General features: G+C 37.6%; 1 protein-coding gene across 1 annotated transcript; it reads right to left on the reverse strand.

Annotated features, from left to right (window-relative positions):
- Positions 1 to 15083: 15083 nt before the first annotated feature.
- Positions 15084 to 19440, reverse strand: LOC132205291 (ribosomal protein S6 kinase delta-1). The gene is made up of 14 exons (XM_059634258.1): positions 19153 to 19440; positions 18845 to 19002; positions 18645 to 18756; positions 18445 to 18590; positions 18140 to 18386; positions 17887 to 18049; positions 17338 to 17456; positions 17155 to 17283; positions 16973 to 17100; positions 16380 to 16920; positions 16161 to 16324; positions 15899 to 16109; positions 15743 to 15838; positions 15084 to 15678 (listed from the first exon to the last, which is right to left on the reverse strand). Exons 1-14 carry the CDS (start codon positions 19246 to 19248, stop codon positions 15538 to 15540), a joined length of 2451 nt encoding a protein of 816 aa, XP_059490241.1. The 5' UTR covers positions 19249 to 19440; the 3' UTR covers positions 15084 to 15537.
- Positions 19441 to 19881: the final 441 nt, after the last annotated feature.

Here is a 19881-nt window from a genome sequence, read left to right on the forward strand (position 1 = left end):
TCAAGGTTTGTTATAAAAAATTATTATTATTTAATTTTGATATATCTCAACCAATCAGATTTCAGGGAGATCTAATAACACACTGATCAGTTCAAGATAAACGAGAGAACTCCATTACTAAAGCCACGCAGAGTAAGGCAGAGGGTAGTTTAGAGAGCGAAAAACAAGTTGTTAGCCGTGCAGCCATAAAAGACGCACAAGAGGTTGCAGCTGCATTACACTGCATCCCCTAGAATTTGCCCCGAGGGCGCTGGAAATTGGCAACCAGCAGCAGTGGAGGCAGTCGTTTCCGCTGCCCCACTGTTTTCCTTCCAAATTAAGGCCACGACAAGGCAGCCAGCATTTAAAAAGAGGAACTTTTCTCTTTTAAACGCACTTTTCTGCTGGTGGAAAAGCTGCACATTGTTCACTACTCGCTCGTATTGTTTTTTGCTGAATGCAGGCAAGGAAGGTAAATATCTGCAAAACAATCTTCCAGGGGCCGAGAGTGAGCGAGTGTGTGGATGGAGCAGCAGCAGCAGCTTTTAAGGCCAACAATTGTCAAGCGTGTATTTATGTACTCATTGCCTGTGGAGTATTTGCCCGTGTGTTGACACACGTACTTAAAACTCGCTCTCTGTCTCTCTTGCATGTGTGCCCCGCCGCCGCTATTTTCATCAGGCTTGGCAAGAATTTGCTCTCAGCGTCGGCCTGAAAGCTCAATCACAGCGTCGGCAATCAAAGAGCATTTATTTATTTGCGTTGCGTGGTAATCACGGGCTGTAGGCACAATACCGTCTTTTCTCGTGAGGGCATTGTCTCAAAACGACGTGCCTCTCACAGCTGCGCACCAAATCACAATTGCACACACGCAACAATCTCTGTCTACGCAGTCAGTCTAAACTCGGCTAAAATAAGTCAAACTCTCGTTTCAAATTATAAGCAAAACTTACATTACGACAAACAGATCAAATTTTTTACAAGCGCAGTTTCCAGGATTGTTGATTTTTAATTTATTCAAATAATTTAAGTTTTTACATTACTTAACGAATAAATTACAACAAACTTTGATGTAAATTTTATTTTAAAAAGGAATTAAAAAAACATGTATTGTGTTGTTGAAGTACGTATGTATGTGTAAATTCTATTGTAGAACATAGGCAATATTTATGACGATTATATATTTGTTTTTAATTTATATTAAACTAAAAGGCTAAACAACAACAAAATCCCTTATAAATACAATTAATTAACTTTGAAATACAATAATATGAAATTTGTTATAAAATGTCGTAAATTCTGGGATCAGTAATACCCCAACCCAATTGAAAATCTTTGTATCCGCTTTGTACCAGCAATAAAACAAAACTTTAAAAATGAAAAAAGCTTTCCTCCATGTTGGTTAAAAGTATTATTAATCTTAAACATGGGGAAAATAAACAGTGCCAGCAAAAGCCAGCTCACTAGTATGTGTATTTTCTCTTACAAAGTAAGGACGCAGCTGGTGGTGGTCGCAAGGATTTGTCATACATTTTTCCCCAAAGAGAACAAACTGTCCTTTCCTCCCTACAAATTTCACTAAATTGTTTTTCGTGTGTTATATCCGAAGCAAACAACAACTTTAATTAAGAAACGACCACTTATTTTTTATTTTATTTTTTTTGTTTTGTTATTTTTTTGAAATTTCCACAAAATTAAAAAAACCTACTCAATATATCAAATTTTTTACTAAGATTATTTTTACTAAAAAACAGTATTTTATGCTGACAGCAAACGGAATCTGCTGTGACGCCGTATCGAAGTGCGTGGCAATTTATAGAGAAAACGCAAGTGTCGGTCCCACCATAAATTCACCGCAGTTCTGATTAGCCAAAGTCAGCAGAATAGCACCCAGATTGGATCGGTTATACTGAGTGCGTGCAGCACCATCCCCGCGGCACAAATTGCGAAGGTAATTGCTCGGTGGTGCACAACCGAATTAATTTAATATTCACCGGCATGTGCTAGATCCGTGGTGGAAATAATATCTGCCGAGGTTGTCTCTGACACTCTTTCATGTGTGCTATACCGTCGCGCGCGCGTCATAATAATCCTGGACCGATAAAAATGATTACACGCGCGCACAGCAGCGCCTAAACCACCGGCACACGCCGGTCATGAATAAATTTATCGCCCAATCAGCAGCAAAAGTTAATTAACTCCGATATTAGTCAATATACGAACGAGCGTGCATTAAACATGGTCGTGTGCGTGCTTTGTGATTAATAATGGATGCAACCAACGTGTAACGCGCGCTCTGGTCTACCTGTTTACCTGATGCCTGCGTACGCAAAATTTAGGACTTTTTGATGGTGTAGCGCGACCTGATTGAGATTGTGTTTATGGATGAATTATTAAGAAACCCAAAACCCCTTAAACCGCAGTTTTAGGGATTTCTTATGATTCCAATTTCATTGACTTTGCAATCAATCTTAAATTTTACAATAATTAAAAATTATAGTTTATATTATTTTATTTTTTTCATTTTTTCAATGAGTGTTTTAATATTATTACTTTAATAATATTTAATGCAAATAATCCAAACAAAAGGATATAATTAATATTTTTCATATTTATTGAATAATATATCAAATGTATTTTTTTAATTAATTGAATTAATATGGTTTTTGATCAATAAAAGTTTGAAAATTTCAAAAGTACTTAGTTAAATAACTAAATACAGACCAAGCTGGATAAAATTTGCTTGAAGATAAATTAAAGTGTGTAGGATTTAACGCCATGTGCTTAATTTTTTTACAATGAAATTAAAAAAATATTTGGATAATTAGCTTATTTGAGGATATAATATATTTATATAATAAATCTGCTATTTTTTATCTTCGTCTTTTTCCATTACTGTACTAAATCAGAATTTTATTTTACACTCATTTTTTTTTTATTTCTCTTGACAAAATAGTTAATCTAAATCTGGCACTATTATAAAAATACCAACTCTAGCTGAGGTTGCTCTCATTAATAAATCCGTTAAAGAAATCCAATTAGAAGCAGAGAATTTGGTAGCAGGAGTGTATATGGTCAGATAGAGAGGAATTTCTACATGCTAAATTAACAAAATTTAAAGGGCTCCCTTGCACGGCGCCTCTCATCTCATAAATAAACGGCCTCTCTCGCGGTCAAACGTGTGGCCCGAAGCAAAGGCGAGCTGCACTAACAACATCTGGGAACATTTCTCAGGGCCAAATATTGCAAGGCCGAGGGGCAAAGATTGCCAGGCGAAACTTTGTCTCCAGCCGCGTCAGCTGAGATGTGGGCGCAATTCATTATTCCCGTGCTAAGACCGCACAAAGTCCCCTCTGCAATATTTACTGGGTCCCACTTTCGGGCCGAACTTGTTGACACCAAGGGCTCTGCCTGCATTATTCAGCACATTAAAGGGCAATTCCGCGTAGCAAGCAAGATCCACGCAAATTAATTTCTATATTCAAACGCCACTTCTCGACTGGCACAGGAGATGAAATTTTCATTACGCAGCTTACAGCTCGTTACATGAATTTTTAACCACACGCTTGCCAGGTCAACTCTGCCAGAATAAATCCACTCTCCTCATTTTATTCTTCACGGGGTGGTTTTAGATGCACTTTTGCGGAAGGAGAGTCGGCTCAGCTGAACGTTGAGCGCATCGAATAATGCTAAATCAATCGGGCCGTAAAATAATTCAAATTGAGTGTCTAACCCAGCGATTGACCCTCGCAAGAGCGTTCAGCGGGCAGCAGGGACCTGGAACAAATTTCAAGGAGGCCTATGAATGCCGACCGGAGATTCATTTTTATTGCCTATTCAATTTTATGTAATAGGCCCCGGCAAGTGAAACAAATTGCGGAATTTACGGAGCAGACTAGTTCGGTTGCTCGTGAATCATTGATGCTTTGACCGATCCAGACTCCAGAGGCCCTAAGAGTGCGCGAGCCCCTGTCGATTGTTGAGATATGCAGCACGCTTCGCTTCTGTATTGGCCAAGTTGCATAATGCTGCTCCACAAAAAGTTTATTATATTGATGTTTATGTGACTAATTGTTACATTACATCGTTTATATTGAAATTTAATTTAAATTATATTCAATTTTACTTATACTAGAAACTGAAAAATAAAATATTAAAAATGCATAAATTTCATTTTTGATTTAATTTAATATTTCAACTCTGTAATGTAAGAAATCCATGTATTGCTATGTATGTATGTGTGCCTGTTTATCAAAATAAATATTTACATGCCACGGTGCATGAAAAAATCATGAATTATTTAAATTAAAGTTATTGCTTCCTGTGCTTTTATGGTCTCTACATTGTCAGTTTTACCATACAATAGTAAAATAATATAACCAAAGATTCTTACTTCGCCATTATAATTTTTTCAGTAAATCATTATTATGGCACAAGCGTATATAAAGAGAGAAAAATGAGAAATGGCGGTCAAAAAGCAGCATTAATCTTGGACCTGGAATTCTTTTGTAAGTGATGTAATCGATTTTTTTAACGGTCAATTTTATTAGAAAAATTTCATATTGGAGAATATTTCTCATAAAATAATTCATTTGAAAAGAAAAAAAAAATTGTGATACCCTTCCTGCTCATTTTTACAATTTCAATTTTTTTTTTTTTATATGACGAGTAGAATAAATAATTATAATATTGAATGATAGCCTAATTTAAATTTACGATACTTATAGACAACATGCAGTTTGCCAAATAGTATATCCATATTTCTGTGGACAAAATCTTCTCTCCTCTCTCGCTCTCCGTCCGGCAGACAAGAATTATTAAGCGTTTCGGCAAACACTTACTCTTTCAGAAGCAGGTTGGAGGGAGGATGTAAAGTTGGCCATTGACGCAGCTAGACGAAAAAGTTTTTGATTAATTTCTTGGAATCTCACTCGGCGTGGCCAATACAATTCTCAAAGAGCTGCTTGGATGGCCGATATCGGGGCAGTTTATACTGCGTTAAGCACCTCGCTGGGTGGTGCGCTCTTCCCATTCAAGGGGGTGATTTATAGCTTGCTCGAGTAAGGAACCTTGAAAAGGCCACCGAAATGCGTTTCAAAATCCCCATAAAAGCGCAGAGTGCGGCACGTATCGGACGTGCAGATCAAAAATACGCAATGTCTCTTCCTTCAGCCGCATCTCTTGGACACAAGAACCTTCCTTTGTATTGATTGGAGCAAGGATGCTGAACAATCAATCCCCCTTGAATAATCCAATACTTTAGCAATTTTGAAAGTTAAAAAATAGACGAAGTTGCTAAAAAAATGCTGATCTATATAATTTAATATTATTTTCATTCCTGTCTTTCGTTGAAACAAAAATAATTTTTTTAAATAAATTATTAAAAAGCAATAGATTGATGTAATTTTAAGGTTGAGCGTTTGTTTGGCCCTTGCATATAGGCTCATTCTCCAGGGAGGCGACCGTGTCCTCGATCACTTGTCAAATTGATCTAACACGCGCCCGACGCATCTTACGTTGGTAACAAGCGAGGCTGCAACTCCCCTGGCCGCAGCAATCTCCAGTGGTGGAAAACTTGCCTGTGAGTGCCACGCAGAGATGATGTCCAAGTTTTGATTGGGAAAGAAAATTGGAAAATCGGCTTCTGGCTGTGTGCTCGTGTGTGTCGGCCAGCCGGTGATTTGGGGGCGACACGCGCCAATTTTCTCGGCACCCCACGGAAAAGAGAGCCTTGTGTGTTGTTAATGGAGCGTGCGAAAACTTGGCATTGCAGCTGGGCCGTAACCACTACAAATAAAAAATAGAGAAGAAGACGGAACCTCTCAACATAGAACAAGTCGCACACAAGTGTGGTGATTACAATTTTTTACATTGTGCGCGCAATTCAATTACTTATTGATTGTGATTGCCCCATTAAGCCAAGAGTGGCGAAAGTTTTCTTGCTCATTAATTGACTAACTTTGTGACGGAAGTAATTGTCATTGGAGAGGTACATAAATCATAAAAGGAAAAATGATTAATCTAGTTTAATTAATTTTGTTTTATTTTTTAATATAAAAAGTCAAATGAAAGTCAAATGAGATCAAACCTGTTTATATGTGAATAATTAAATTAACTTTCTTTCATTTATATTTTTTACTAATAATATTTTTTTTCTTGGTGTTAATTTATGTAAAATTAAATTATTATAACTACACATTTTGAATAAAAATTTAAAATCTAGTATGTTTTTTTTCAACTGCTAACGTTGTACACGGAAAATTCATAAAATTAAAACCAAAATTTTTTTGCAGTGACAAAAAAGAAAAACAAGAATATAATTTTCCTTTTTTGGGGGAAAATATTTTTCCGTGGCCTGAAATTAACTGAATTTGAATAAAATGTGACATGTACAGAAGATAAAAATTGTTATAAAATTATTATTTAAATGGAATTTCAAATTTGAGATGCAGAAATTTGAAAACTTTTCATCTCAAGCTTCTTGCTTGCTAAAATCCATTTTCCACACAGGCAATAGTTTTCATGCCCAAAGCGCGTTCCGAGCGTGTCCCACACCTCTCAACAATATCCGGTCAAAATGGACCACGTGAGTGAGGTGAATCCGTAAGTGGCCACCGCTTTCGCCTGCAGCCTAAGCAGTGGGCAGGGGATCTGGCCCACCTGGACCCGCGGTAATTTCTCACACGTGCGCGAAATATGTAACGCACACTTGCGCCGTCTGACCAATTGCTGGGCTGTATAGCTCTCACGCACGCAATCAAAAAAGGAAAAAGCGTAATCAGAGCAATCAGGACTCCCTAAGAAACGTAAGTGGTGAGGTCTAATTGGTAATGAAAAAAGTAAAGGGAAGCGCATCAATTGATTAATTAGAACATATAAAATTAAAATATTTTACATTTTCAATATTCAGATTTTTATTCACTCTGTTCTCTTCTTCTCTGGCTTTCCGAGACCAATATAAACTAAAGAATAAAATCAATAGCCCAGAACAATCTGATGAAGATGAGGCGCATATCGTATAATCAACGCATTTTAATGACTCCCCTTTTTGAAAAATCAGCATTTCAAAAGGTGCAAATTTCCGAAATAGCCGGTGGCTCGGAACCTGCTTTCTCATTAGTGTCAACAATGATTGCTGCTCATCAAAAATTTAATCGCACGCCAAAAATGGAGAGTCACCGAATGAAAATGCCCGCTCGGAAACAAGGGAACGCGCGCCACCGTGCACAATTATGCGGCGCTCGTTGAGCATAGCGAGCTGTTTGTTAGGGTCGTTGGACAATTTGGCACCCCTCTTCGGATCCATCAAAGTACGCGTGTAATCAAGTCTGATTCGAGCCATTATCGCCTCAGGCCGTCTAGTAAAAAATGGAGTTCCTGTATAGCCTCGCTTTTGATTGGAATGTACCGTTGACAAAGGAATATAAATTTATATAGCGGCCAGGGAATATCAAGATAGTTTTAAGTTAAAATTTCTAAAATAATAAAAATTTAAGCAAATAAAAGTCACTTATTTTTTTAACAGGTAATATAAAATTAAATAAATTAACGTTTATTACTAGATTTTAATTTTTTAAATTATTTAAAGCATATTTTTTTACGTATAATGCAATTAACATTCTAGCAACTGATTTATGTTTTAATATATTCTTAAAAAAAATATATGTAATCATTCAACCTGTTAAATTACTGAAAAAATTAATTGTTACATTTAACAATTTCATCGCCCTTTGGTGTTCCCTCTTGCGAAGCGCGGCCGAAGCGTGTGTATTATTTGAGAGGCAGGCGTGAATACAGATTAATCAGCGCTCTCTCTGAATTACCTTCCTGGGAATAATGGTGGGTCCGTGCAGATGCGGCCTGCGCTGTGGCTTCGACTGATTTAATTGTTGAAACAATAGCCTCCAATCAGGCTCGTCTGCTAGGGCTAGTTAGTGGCATTGACCAAGAGGGGCTCTCGAAACGCAGGCCTGCCACACCGGCCGCTGGTGCACACATTCGTCTTCAGGGAGTTCCCACAGCTTGCCCGCCAGCAGCTGAGCACCCCTGAAAATTTCCACAGCCCAAGGCATATAGTATTATCGTGCAGCTAGAATTGCTGAAATTTAGTTATTATTTGCCAACAGAAAATCTCTTCATAAATCGAAATTTATTTTATTGAATGCAAGTCGAAAGTCTACTTTAATTCATTTAATCCATTCGCTCGAAAAAATCGATTTAATGAGTTCTGTAGGTAGAAGTTAAAAATAAATATATAAAAACGAGAGGAATATTTAATTTAAAATTTTTTAAGAAAGCAAAAAATATAACAATAAGAGGAAAATATTTGCTTTACAGCAGTTTTACAGCAATTATTCTTATTGTGTCACTAATAATAGTAGGTTATTTTAAATCATCTTAACACATATTAACGAACTATTTTCTTAATTTAACTGACACTTCCAGGTATATAGCATTAATATTTATATATTATGGGATTCACAAACTCTCTGAAAATAAAATAAGTAGTCAATTCTAATTATCATTATCACTAACTAATTCTGTACTGCCGGCGTAGGCTCGTAAGTTGGTCTTGATTGAGGGCGGAGACGTACAGGAGTCCATTTTTAATTGAAACACAAACGCACAAGCTGCTTGTAATTCAATTTTCATCACCTCGTCCGACGCTCCCTGGGGAAGTCGCAAGCAGCAGTGGTAACTTGTGCGGCGGCATAATGATATGGAAATGTAATCAGTGTCAGACGATCATCCCATCCACCTCTTTTCTCGTCGGCACCCCATCCCTTGTGCCACGCATGGGTCAGTACTTCAACTTTTACCGACGTGCCGCGACTATATAAACTCACGCAGCACTCTCTTATTCCCAACCCGCCTCTCTTTCGCTCATTCCCCTTAATTTGAAGGGACCAACGTCGGCCGTTCTTCTTGCCTTTCCACATGGATATTTTACTGTTTTCTCAATCGTCTTTTCACTGGAGATTTTGTTCCCACGCGAGAGTAAAATAATATAAAAAGGTTAAGTTTTTTCTTTCACTCTGTGCAGAATTTTAAATGCGGCCTACCTTCTGCTTTGTTTACTTGCTCGCGGGAAGAAATTACGCAGAGGCCGAGGGTTTTAATGCATTTGTTGTGCTCCGACTAATACATACGCGGCGTTGCTGGTAGATTTCGCAAAAGCAGCTCACTGCTGTGCGAGTGCTTGAGCTGCCTGCCGTATTGCTGCTCACAAAAAGGATGTTTTCTAGCACAATGGGAACAAAATAATAAAATCTAAGCCAGACACGCCGCTCGCACGTAAAGCCAGCCACCTTACCCGCGCGCCGAGTTTATCTTTTCCTATCTTTTGAGCGCCAGTGAGATTAGTCATTTGCATACTTGCATTATTCTTGGGCGAAAGTTGTGCGAATTAAAATACAGCCCGCCGTTTTCATTTGCAAGGATAAGAAAATATTTATTTGGTACAGATACGACTGCTCTCCTTACAATAGATTATATTTTCCGGCTTAAATTAATTTGCTTCAAGTAACTTCAAGTAAGAATTGATATCCCCTGGCGGGCTTTGGTTTATCCTGATTTTAATTAAAAGATATTTTTGTCCGAAACAGTTGTAGGATATTTTTTTGAAGGTCAGCATAACTGTGTGCAATATCAATATGTGAAACGAATTTAATAATCAATGTAAAGAAAATTAAATACTGACTGCCGTTCAATTATACTAGATTCCGATACCAAAGTAAAATCGAATCAAGAGCGAATATTATTATTACATTTTTATTTTTATATATCTCATTCCATTCCTTTTTATTATTTCCTCAAAAGAGTTTTCCAAAGTTGTTGTAAACTTTGCAGAAGTAGAGAGGACAAATATACCAACGGCACACTGGCAGCTTGGTGCTGTATATATATAGAAATATTTTATTTTGAGACAAACCAACAGGAGCGGCGACGGCAGCAGCTATACAAAAGGCTGAGTTCATTCGAGTTATACTTCTTGGGTTTCAAACTTTGTTACATTTCCCCACAGACGAAGTGGTGGGCCTGAGCTGCACGCAGCACTCCCCATAGTCAACGAACGCGCTTCGCCAATTTCACTCCTTGGCGACAAATTATTGTTTCTAGACCTATATGTGATGTAAAAACTAATCCTTTCGAAATGCAATTCCCATCACGCTCGTGGATAAAATAATATTTTGAATTCAGCGGCAGGCAATTCTATTTGAAACGTATCTCGAACTCAAGTGGAGGCCATAAACACAATGCGCGATTGCAGAACCATTGCAATAAATCTTTTGAGCACAAGAAAAGGAATTCTTGATAGCGTCATGCAAGTCACAAAGCATCCCTACAGGCGTCAGAAAACAAGGACAGCTAGCACATAAAGTGCCGACGGCTATAGGATGGCCCGTTCTCGCATTCTTGCATGATGCTTTAATGCGTGTCTCGCAATAAGTGACAGGTGTAATATATCAGCAGATGTGTATAGTTGTTGCCTGCTTGGTTCGCCTGCCTCTGGCGCTGCATACAACACTGAGCCCTAATGCATATTTTGTGTAAAACCAAAAATGTGGCCTAAGGCCATCACATAAAAATTATGATGGAAAAAATAAGTGGTGGAACTTTTCATATTTTTATTTGAGGAAGCAAAAAAGTGAAAAAAATTATCAAGTTTAATTTGCATGAAACCTTAGATAGATATTTCAGTGTTTGCTGACCATGATGGAATGCACATCATTGCAATGGTTCAAAGCTTTTCAGCAAAGATGGAGAGCAGGATTATTGTGTGTTTGGGTGCGCATTTCTTGGGCGCATTTCACGATTCATCATTGTCATCCTGTCTTGCAGTGGGATGAGGGTTGGCAAACACATAAAGAAAACGTTTCAATTTAAACACATAGTTACTTGAATGAGTCGTGAGTCGTGACATATATTAACTTTTTTTGTAGCCCACGCCATGAGCCTACGCTTTAAGTTCCTTCTTTATGTGGTGAATGACGATTTACCTTCTACTTGAATGGTGCAGCACCTTTTAAATATAAATAGTGCTCTTTTCCAGGAAAACGTGGAGGATGTCATGTAGAAAGCGTGTTTTTTAAAATTCAATAGTATATTGAAAAGTTGGAAAAGTGGGATGGTTGAAGAAACTTTCGATTTATTTAGGGGTTATTGAAAGTTTAAGCCTATTCGTTGTAAGGTGTAAGTGGGTTAGAAAATGACGCTGTGAGTTTGAGAAGTTCGTCAGACAAAAGTAAACGTGTACATGCCTTCCAAAGCTCTGAGTGCGTTCCTGGCCGCGGGCTTGTAATTGATCTGACTCTCAACAACTCCCTCGCTTGCAGGAGAGAGTCGGAAAGGATTAGTTAACAAATAGGATTGGGCGAACGAGCCGACGAGGAAAGCTCGGCAACGGGCGAGTGGAGAGAGGGAATCCGCGAAATTCATCTTACGCATCTGCACCGTGGATTGAATTATTTAAAATGCGGTGAGGCGGAAACTTTGCGGGCCGTGCGACTCCTACTTAAAAAGTTGGCCGGTTGGTTTTCGTAGGTAGCTTAAAGCCAGTCGGGGAGGAAAGTGCTCGGTGCACTTTAAAAAACGCATTATTCTTAAGTAGGAAAAGACATTATGCAGACAGTCATATTATTATGCGTCATGCAAAATATATAAAGTGAACGTGTGTGCGTCTCTCGTGCAGCAGTTGTTTAAACACGGAGAGAAAGAGCGCCGCTCTTCATAATCTTGGCATTTTACGACTCTCGTCCCCGCGCGTTCAAGACGTCTCTTCTGCTGGGTTTGCAACTCACAATTTGCGCAAAACTATTTCAGCAGCTGGAGCAATTGCAGCAGTGGAAAAGCAGGCAGGCGTCGTTGCAAATTGCAACCGGCCATTATACTTTTCTGCACAGTTTCCGATTTTTGTTTAGCTCTGCAGAATGCGCAACTCTTGCATGAGTCGCATCTGAGACGGAAGGTTTTCCAGAAGTTTGGTTTGCTCGGCATTTAAGCGAGTCCATTCCAAGTAAATATGTATACGAAAGAGGAGCGATGAAACTTCAAGAAAGTCAGACTCAGCGCTTTAGTCTCAACGTAAATCATTTTCAAAGCGTGAAAGATATGAATGGAGGCTGGGCAGTATGCAAGCAGATCGTGAATTAGAATAGTTTATTTATAATGATCAATGTCAATTTTGGGAATGTTAGAAAAATTTTAATTGTGAAGCAATATAAGAAATTTAACTTACAACTTGAAAGTGATTAAATTGTAATATTTACACTTTTTGGATTACAAAACACAATCCCATTAAGTTAATAATAAGATCATTACATTGTAATGAATTATCTCCAAAATTAATTGATTAAAAATATTTTTTAGTTAATCCCGGACTTTTATTTTAATGTCTAATTAATCCGTTTCACAATATATGTGAATTCACGCTCAGACTTTTTGATTATTACACATTCGATTCACATTCGTCATTATTAATTTTGATCCTCTGCGCTGAAAATCAAACCCAACAAGTGATGTCTGGCTATGTGTTAAGCGGGCTCTTCAATCAAAGCGAGCCGCGTGAGTTATAGAGAGTCTTCTATTCTTCACCATGTATGCAGCGTGTACATACGTATGTGGAGAAGTGAACCAGCCCAGCTGGATTAATCTCACTTTTGCCACAAGCCGCAACCTGCTCCGCACAGAAGCTTGGCACATTGCATAACCACTGATCGAGGCGCAAACTAATTTCGCAATCTCGCCTATCGCAGTTCGTCTTAACAACGGCATTTGAGTTGTATCGGCAAGAGCTCGGATAATTGGAAAACGGCACCCGCATTGCTCCGAGTCTCTTCATTTGGTATACATTAAATTGAATTAACAATCAATTTCGCTGTCAGAGATCAACGAATGAAGCAGTAAGTAAAGTAATAAACTTAATTAGCAGACATTAGAAGGCTGTAAATCGTACTGGAAAGTAATATAAATTGTACGATATTTTTACTTTTATAAATAAACCAAAAGAGCCTTGGTTGGGGGAGAAAGCACGATCGAGTGCAATTCGCGATTATTAGTGCAAGGCAGGGGAACCAAAATATAAAAAAGCGTTTAATCTACCATAAAGTTGATATAAAAGATATTTCATTTATATATATAACCTGGCCTGCAAGTTCCCCTCGTTGTTGATATTGGTGCAGTACATCACCGTGAGAGGTTCTTTTTGATCATCAGTAAGCCCTAGATTGCTTGGTGCAATCTCGAGGGGAGCAATGATCGACTTAAAGCGGCAGGCAGTCCACCGTCATTCAAGTGAAGTGAGTCATTTCGCGGCAACCAGCGATAAGTCATGAGGGGTGCATGACAAATTTGGCAGAAAAAGCGAGAGAATTACATGGATGGTGCTGATAATTCAACTCTCTGGCTGCTTCATTATTTATTTCCGGAGCAATCAGCATTTTTTATGCCACTTGCTTGTAAAAAAAAAACTTGCCAGGAAATTACATGCTGCTGGTGCGTTGTTACAAAGAAAAACGGGACCAGAATTATTGTTTTCGAAATGGAATAAAAGCCATCATATGACAGCACTAATTATGGCTCGTCGACATATCAACATGGAACGCCGCACACTCATTACCCGCTGACGGGACTTGCTCGTGACAATTTTTCTGCCTCCAAAAAGCACGCGGCTTCACACAAAGCGCGCACAAAAATGTCAAAACATGTTATTTTGTAGTTTGGTTGAGCGATGCGCCATTTGAAGTTGTCGACTGCCGCAGACAGGACGCTGCACATTTACATGCGAATTGAATTATATTTCACATTTTTCGCATTGTGCGTGTGTGTACGCAAAAGAGGCAAAGGGGAATGAAACACGCGGTTCTGTGGCTTTTTGCTGCCGCGCAATTATTGCAATTGCAATATGGAAGTTTAAACATGTTCAACTTTTTACAGCCCACAATGATAAAAATCATTGCAATTATAATAATAAAAATTTATGAAAAATATATACCATATATTCTACTGCTGTATAAAGTTAATTAAAAAACTTCTTTTAACATTATGATAATATTATTCAAAATTATGCATGCGTCATATTTATTTATTATAAATAATTGCGTTCAAAACGGGAAAGTTATTTTGTTGTTGCGTATTGTAAGTACAAAGAAAATTACAAGTTCCGAGACAACGAGTCACGAGGCCTCCTTTTCTTTTCTATATTCCCTGAACAGTGTTACAAACACAACATTTCGCTTCTCTGCCTCTCTCCCAGATGAAGTGAAAACTGAAAGATGAATTATGTGAAAAGCAGTGCGTGCTCCTTTCGCACCTCGTTTTCGTTGCTCCGCCGCCGAAACTTGGGTGAGTTGGGTTTCTTAGTTACAAGCTTGTGTGGCTTGTCTTTAATCATTCTTCTCACCGTGTATATTTTGTTGTTTTTGACCTGCAAAGTAAGCAACGATGAAGAAGAAAATTCTCTCTGCTTCTCCCGGGCTCTTTGCAAGAGAGAGAGAGAAAGAGCTGAGTGTGAGCTCGCTCTTACGACCACGAAAGAACTTGCGCCATACACGTAGCAACAGATGTTGGGATTTGAAATTTTTCACAGCATATTAAAATGAGCTACAAAAGCACAAAAACAGAAACTGAGCTTCCAAATGTTGAAGGAGAATGTGTCGTAATGAGAGCTCCAGGCACCCAAAATGCGGCCTCTCGGGCCGTTCTCTCTGCTTCTCTTGGAAACTCTTGCTACAGCTACTGATTGTCTACAACGACGGAGTTTTCCTTCCCACAAAATATCAATTCTTATTTAAGCTTATGTTTCTCTGACAAATTCCATCGACCAAGTAAAGATAGTTGCCCTAAATTCGAACCCAATAAATATTTTCTTGAAACTAAAGATTGTATTTTGTACCAAAAATTATTCCCTTATTTTGCAAAGAATTTGATTAACATTTATCTATTTACTTACAATGAGATAGTCAAATAATTTTATTTCGTGAGCATTTCAATATTTATGAAAACAAAATCATATTGAAGAATTATAAAAACTAAGCTTAATTAAACTGATAAGAGATTAACACTAAAATTGATGAAACAGGGCGAGTGAAAGTAAAAAACTTCGATTGTTTTTTTCATGAAAACAAAGACAATTTTATTATTACAGTGACACTGCTCGTGACTAGACCATTCGTGATAAAAAATATATCTATAGAAGGAAATTAATAAATTATATCAAAACTCGGGAATGATCGCTAGACCTAATTGGAAGATGCTATTTGCGTTGCTATTTGGCAAATGACGTTAAAAAATTATGATGCTACAACATGCATCGCATGATCAAAGTCATGTTGATATAGATATGGAAGGATTTTCAGTATTTGACCATTAATTTAAAAAAAAAAAAAAAAAAAAAAAAATTTATCATTGAATATATATAAGGTTGACATTGACTAGGCTATACTTGTAAAACATGGAATAATATAAATAAATATAATAATACATGGAATGGTATTTATGAATGGATTTCATCAATGGCGCTTTTCAAATAAATGCTACTTGATTTAAACTCGGATTTGACTAGCGTTTAAAACTTAATTTACGCACCCCGTATTGCATCACGGCATCCCAGTCTATGTTGTTGAAGAATAGATGAGCTTTTATATTGTCGATGCCGTGACTTCCGCAACCAAGTCTTTCAAATTGGTCTGCCTTCAAAAGCTGAAATTTGATATGCCATTGAAAAAATAGGAAGTCAGTTAAAATTTATGTCACTTTCTCTAACCTCCGTGAGAAGCGATTTAGCATCTGCAGAGATCCAGTCAGGGAAATTCAAAATAGTATGACTGTGTATTCCTCCAGGGTGGCTAGCAACTAAAGTCTGTATAAGAAATGTGAAAAATTAGAAATTAAAAAATGAATAAAGACTACATTTCCTTACTTTTCCAGTAAGAAGCTCAAAAATGATTGCACCGAGACTCCACCAATCCGAAACACTAGTCACATTTTGAATGCTGCCGATTTCGGGCGCTGCGTACATGTTTTCAACAGCTTTCCAGTCAACACGCTGTTCAACGCAAGGCCATTTTCCAATGAAAGTGAGTATAATGTTGCCTTCATTATCCAGAAGTAAGTTGTCAGGATTGAGATCACTACGAGAATGAGAAAAATTTTAAGAAAACCTTAAAAAAAGTTAAATTTACCCGTAAAAAATCCCTTGCTCATGTAGAGCTTCTAAAGCAAGAACTAATTGCGAGGCAAGAACTCGTACAGAATCTTCAGATAGCCTTTGTTTTATTAGCATATCAAGTGCCTTAGAACTTCGCCTCCCACTTGTGTCCAAACTGCTTCTGCCATCCAGTAAATCCTAATTTTCAAAACGTTACTATGAACAATTCAAATTATATTAAAGAGCATATTACGTCATAACTGAATCGTCTTTCAATCACCCTCCCTGACTTTGGCAAGTGAGTAGTCGATGATCGGCTTCTGCTCGAGGATCTTCGAAGTCGTTCCCTTGACCTTTCTTCGGCTTCCTTTTTCAGCTCAATGGAATTTTCTAGCTTGGGAAAATATTGGACCACAGTTGGCTTTTCTGATCTAGCTGTGCTTTCCTCGCCCTCTACGTCACTTTTCTGCAGTGTGGCGCTGACAGAGTGAAGGAGTTTCTGGGCATTTTGGACCAGTGAGGAAGTATCCATATCAAGCCAAGGAAATTTGATCGAATTTCGAGAAACCCCACTTGCCTCCGTGTTGTTGCAGTTTTCGTCATTCTGCTCGGTGAGGTCACAAGCCATAGGAGGAAGACCCTCACTGTTGTCAGGAGAAAGTGGAGAAAGAGGATTTTGTTGAATTTCTTGAGTGTTTGAAGAGTTTTGTTGGGTGCTATAGTTTGTTTTAAAAAACGCTTGCTGATTGGGGCACACGTTTGAGTCACCAAGCTGGTCCCACAATTTAATATAGCTGCAAAACAATGATTATGCAACAATGCAAAAAAATTTTGTGCAAAAAATACCTGACAAATTCCAGAACTGTAAAAATTGTTGATTCAGTCTCAAAATAATTTAGGCACTGCACAAAATACGGAACCTCCTGAGGTATGATGACTGCAGTCTTCGTAAGAAGAGGAGACTTCCAAAATGTCTAAAAAAGCACTTCCTCAATTATACAAAAAAAAAGTCAAATAGCATTACATACTTTGATAACAGAAGTATTATCTGAAGAAAGTGTCTCATCTCTGACCAGCATGCACTTCCCTATAACTCCAATAACTTTAAATTTATTCAGCTCTGCTATAGGTCTCAATAGTTTGTAGGTAGTCTGCGCCTGTACAAAAAATAATTTCTAAATCTTAATTAATAATGGATGGGAGTTCCTTACTATTCGGCGTGCTTTGTCTTCTTTGTTCAAAAGGTAAGAGTTGTATATCTTCTCAGCCCGAATTAAATATTTGGCCGTTTTTTCTCGAACTACTTGACGGCGTACAGAATCACTGTCAGCTGTTCAAAAAGATGAACATCAAGCAGTTATAAATAACAATTACAGGTACATTTTTCAGCAAAATTACTCCACAGTCAATCAGCTAACTATTCACAATAACACATGAAATAGCAGGTAAATATAGCAAGATCGAAGGTGGATAAATGGAATTAAGCAATCATTATTTTTACAATTTTTCTTTGATCCATGCACCTTCTGGTGGCCCTAAAGGTGGTTCAGATTCCATTGGAAACGGTCGGGCTTGATTCAAAATTGGAGATTTTTTGCAAATAATATAAGCCATATAAATTTTGAGGATTTAAAACATACAAAATATGCATTCCTCCACATTATGCTTATAGGAATAGTTAGCCAATCGGCTATGGAACAATTTATCGAGGAACAATGTAGGGTACGCTGTAATTAACATAAATCTTATAATCAACAAACCTTGAACTCCACTCAAAAGAATGCCAATTCCAAGTTTATAAGACTCGAAAGCTCCGTCAAAATGACCATTCGCTTCATGTTGCTGAGCTTGGCTCACTTGACAAGCTGCTTCAAAAATATAGCCAGCTCCATGGCAAGAGCCATCATCAACTGGCGTTTGTTGCTGCAAGCATATTAAATGAAGCAATGCATACATTTAAACATGGTTGATTAAAGCATAATATAAAAAATTTAATCTTAGCTTAAATAGTACCTCATTGATTTGTAAGGATGAGAGCAGCTGCTGGTTGTTTTCATTCCTGCCAGTAAACTTAGCAGCAACCGCTTGTTTTAATGGGTCAAAAAACGACAAGAGATCTTTTGAACTTTCACTTCTCCCTGGTGAACTCACAGTGCTGGGTGATTCGGTGTCCGAAGTCTTTCCGCCCTCATCAGAGCTAAAAGAGCTACTGATGCTAGCATTGTCATCGAGTTGTCCAGTCCAGACGGTGGTTTCATTTCTAAATATTAAACCAAATATTATTATTAGACTTTCTGATTTTTCATTAATTTTTTTACCGCGATTCCGCTGAATCAAAAGATGACATTCTTGGAAGGGGCTTTGCAATTGAATCTGGTAAAATAGGGTCACTTAAAATCTCCGCTTCGTCCATGAAAGATGGCGAGCCTTTATGATGTACTCTGCTATTCATTGAGTAGCCAGACTAAAGGAGAATTATGATTAACAGATGAAAACAATTGTATGTAAGACAAATTACCTCAAAAAATTTTACAAATACTTGACTGGTAAAGAGAGCAACATGTTCTGCTGCAAATTCCAAAATGCTTAAAGCAGCAAGCCGTCGCTCATCGACCACTTCCTCTTCAAAACTGTTGAAAATTTTAAATTTAATTTACGCACTTATTGTTTAGCAAGTTATGTAACTATAGTTATGTAAACTATGTAATATAAACTCACCGTCCAAAGAGACTGGGCTTCGAGAACGGAGGGAAGGTGCCTTTGAGGTAGAGTTTTTCGTGTCTGCTCTGCAATTCTCTGTGTAGTTTTTTAAAATCATTGTACCTCTTCCAAACAACAACTTTTGTGACCGCTTCAGGTGACGATACAGGATAAACCTGTGGCAAAAAGATAGGAAAGCACAATGACGTAATGTAATTAATGACAATTTTATTACAAATACATATAGTGTTCCTAAAACATTGATTAAAATTTAAACGAGTGCCTGAAACAGGAACGTAAATCCAGTTATGTATTAATCAACTTACGACAGATGTGACTTTATAAACTGTGAAACCACGACGATGCCTCTGCGGGTCAGTGACCAAAAACCTCCTGACCCAGCCGTCGTTGTTCTGAGCCATTTGTGAAAATCGGGTGGAAAAGTGAATTTTTATCGATTCATGGTAAATATAATTACGCCTTATTCATAGAGGTATCTGAGGCCGAAACCGCATCATACATGTATTCAACGGTGACGTTATTTGCCTGTAATTTAATTGAATTACTGAAACGATTGATGATTCTCATCTGTCCAATTTTTATCACTGGTTGTGGGCGCGGCCGTATTGACTTCTTGAATTAAAGTGACGCCCCCTTTTTGTACAAACAAAACCGCGAAAACCTGGTACGGCCAGGAGTCGAAGAACCCCCTGTAAAATGCGTAAACATTGATTTATCCTAATAAATCATTAATGGGCGTGATTGGGTGTAAACGCGTAAAAGATTCGAAAATTATGTGTGGCCAAAATGAGGTTTTATTAAAAGTTCTGCAATCGTGAGCAAATTGCGACAAAATTCTTATAATGCACAATTCATTGACCCATATCTGACCAACATTTTGAAATTTTTTTTAATTTTTGTAAATTTTGATTTTTATAAATTATATATTATTTCACAGAAAAAAAACTAGATAGATTAACTCTTTTTACCATCCCAAAATTTTATGAACAATGAAATAGTATTACGTTTTCACAAAAGAAATATAAAATCATTTA

This window comes from Neocloeon triangulifer, unplaced genomic scaffold (genome assembly GCF_031216515.1).
Source record: "Neocloeon triangulifer isolate White Clay Creek 2 clone unplaced genomic scaffold, ASM3121651v1 ptg000001l, whole genome shotgun sequence".
Classification (NCBI taxonomy): Eukaryota; Metazoa; Arthropoda; class Insecta; order Ephemeroptera; family Baetidae; genus Neocloeon; species Neocloeon triangulifer.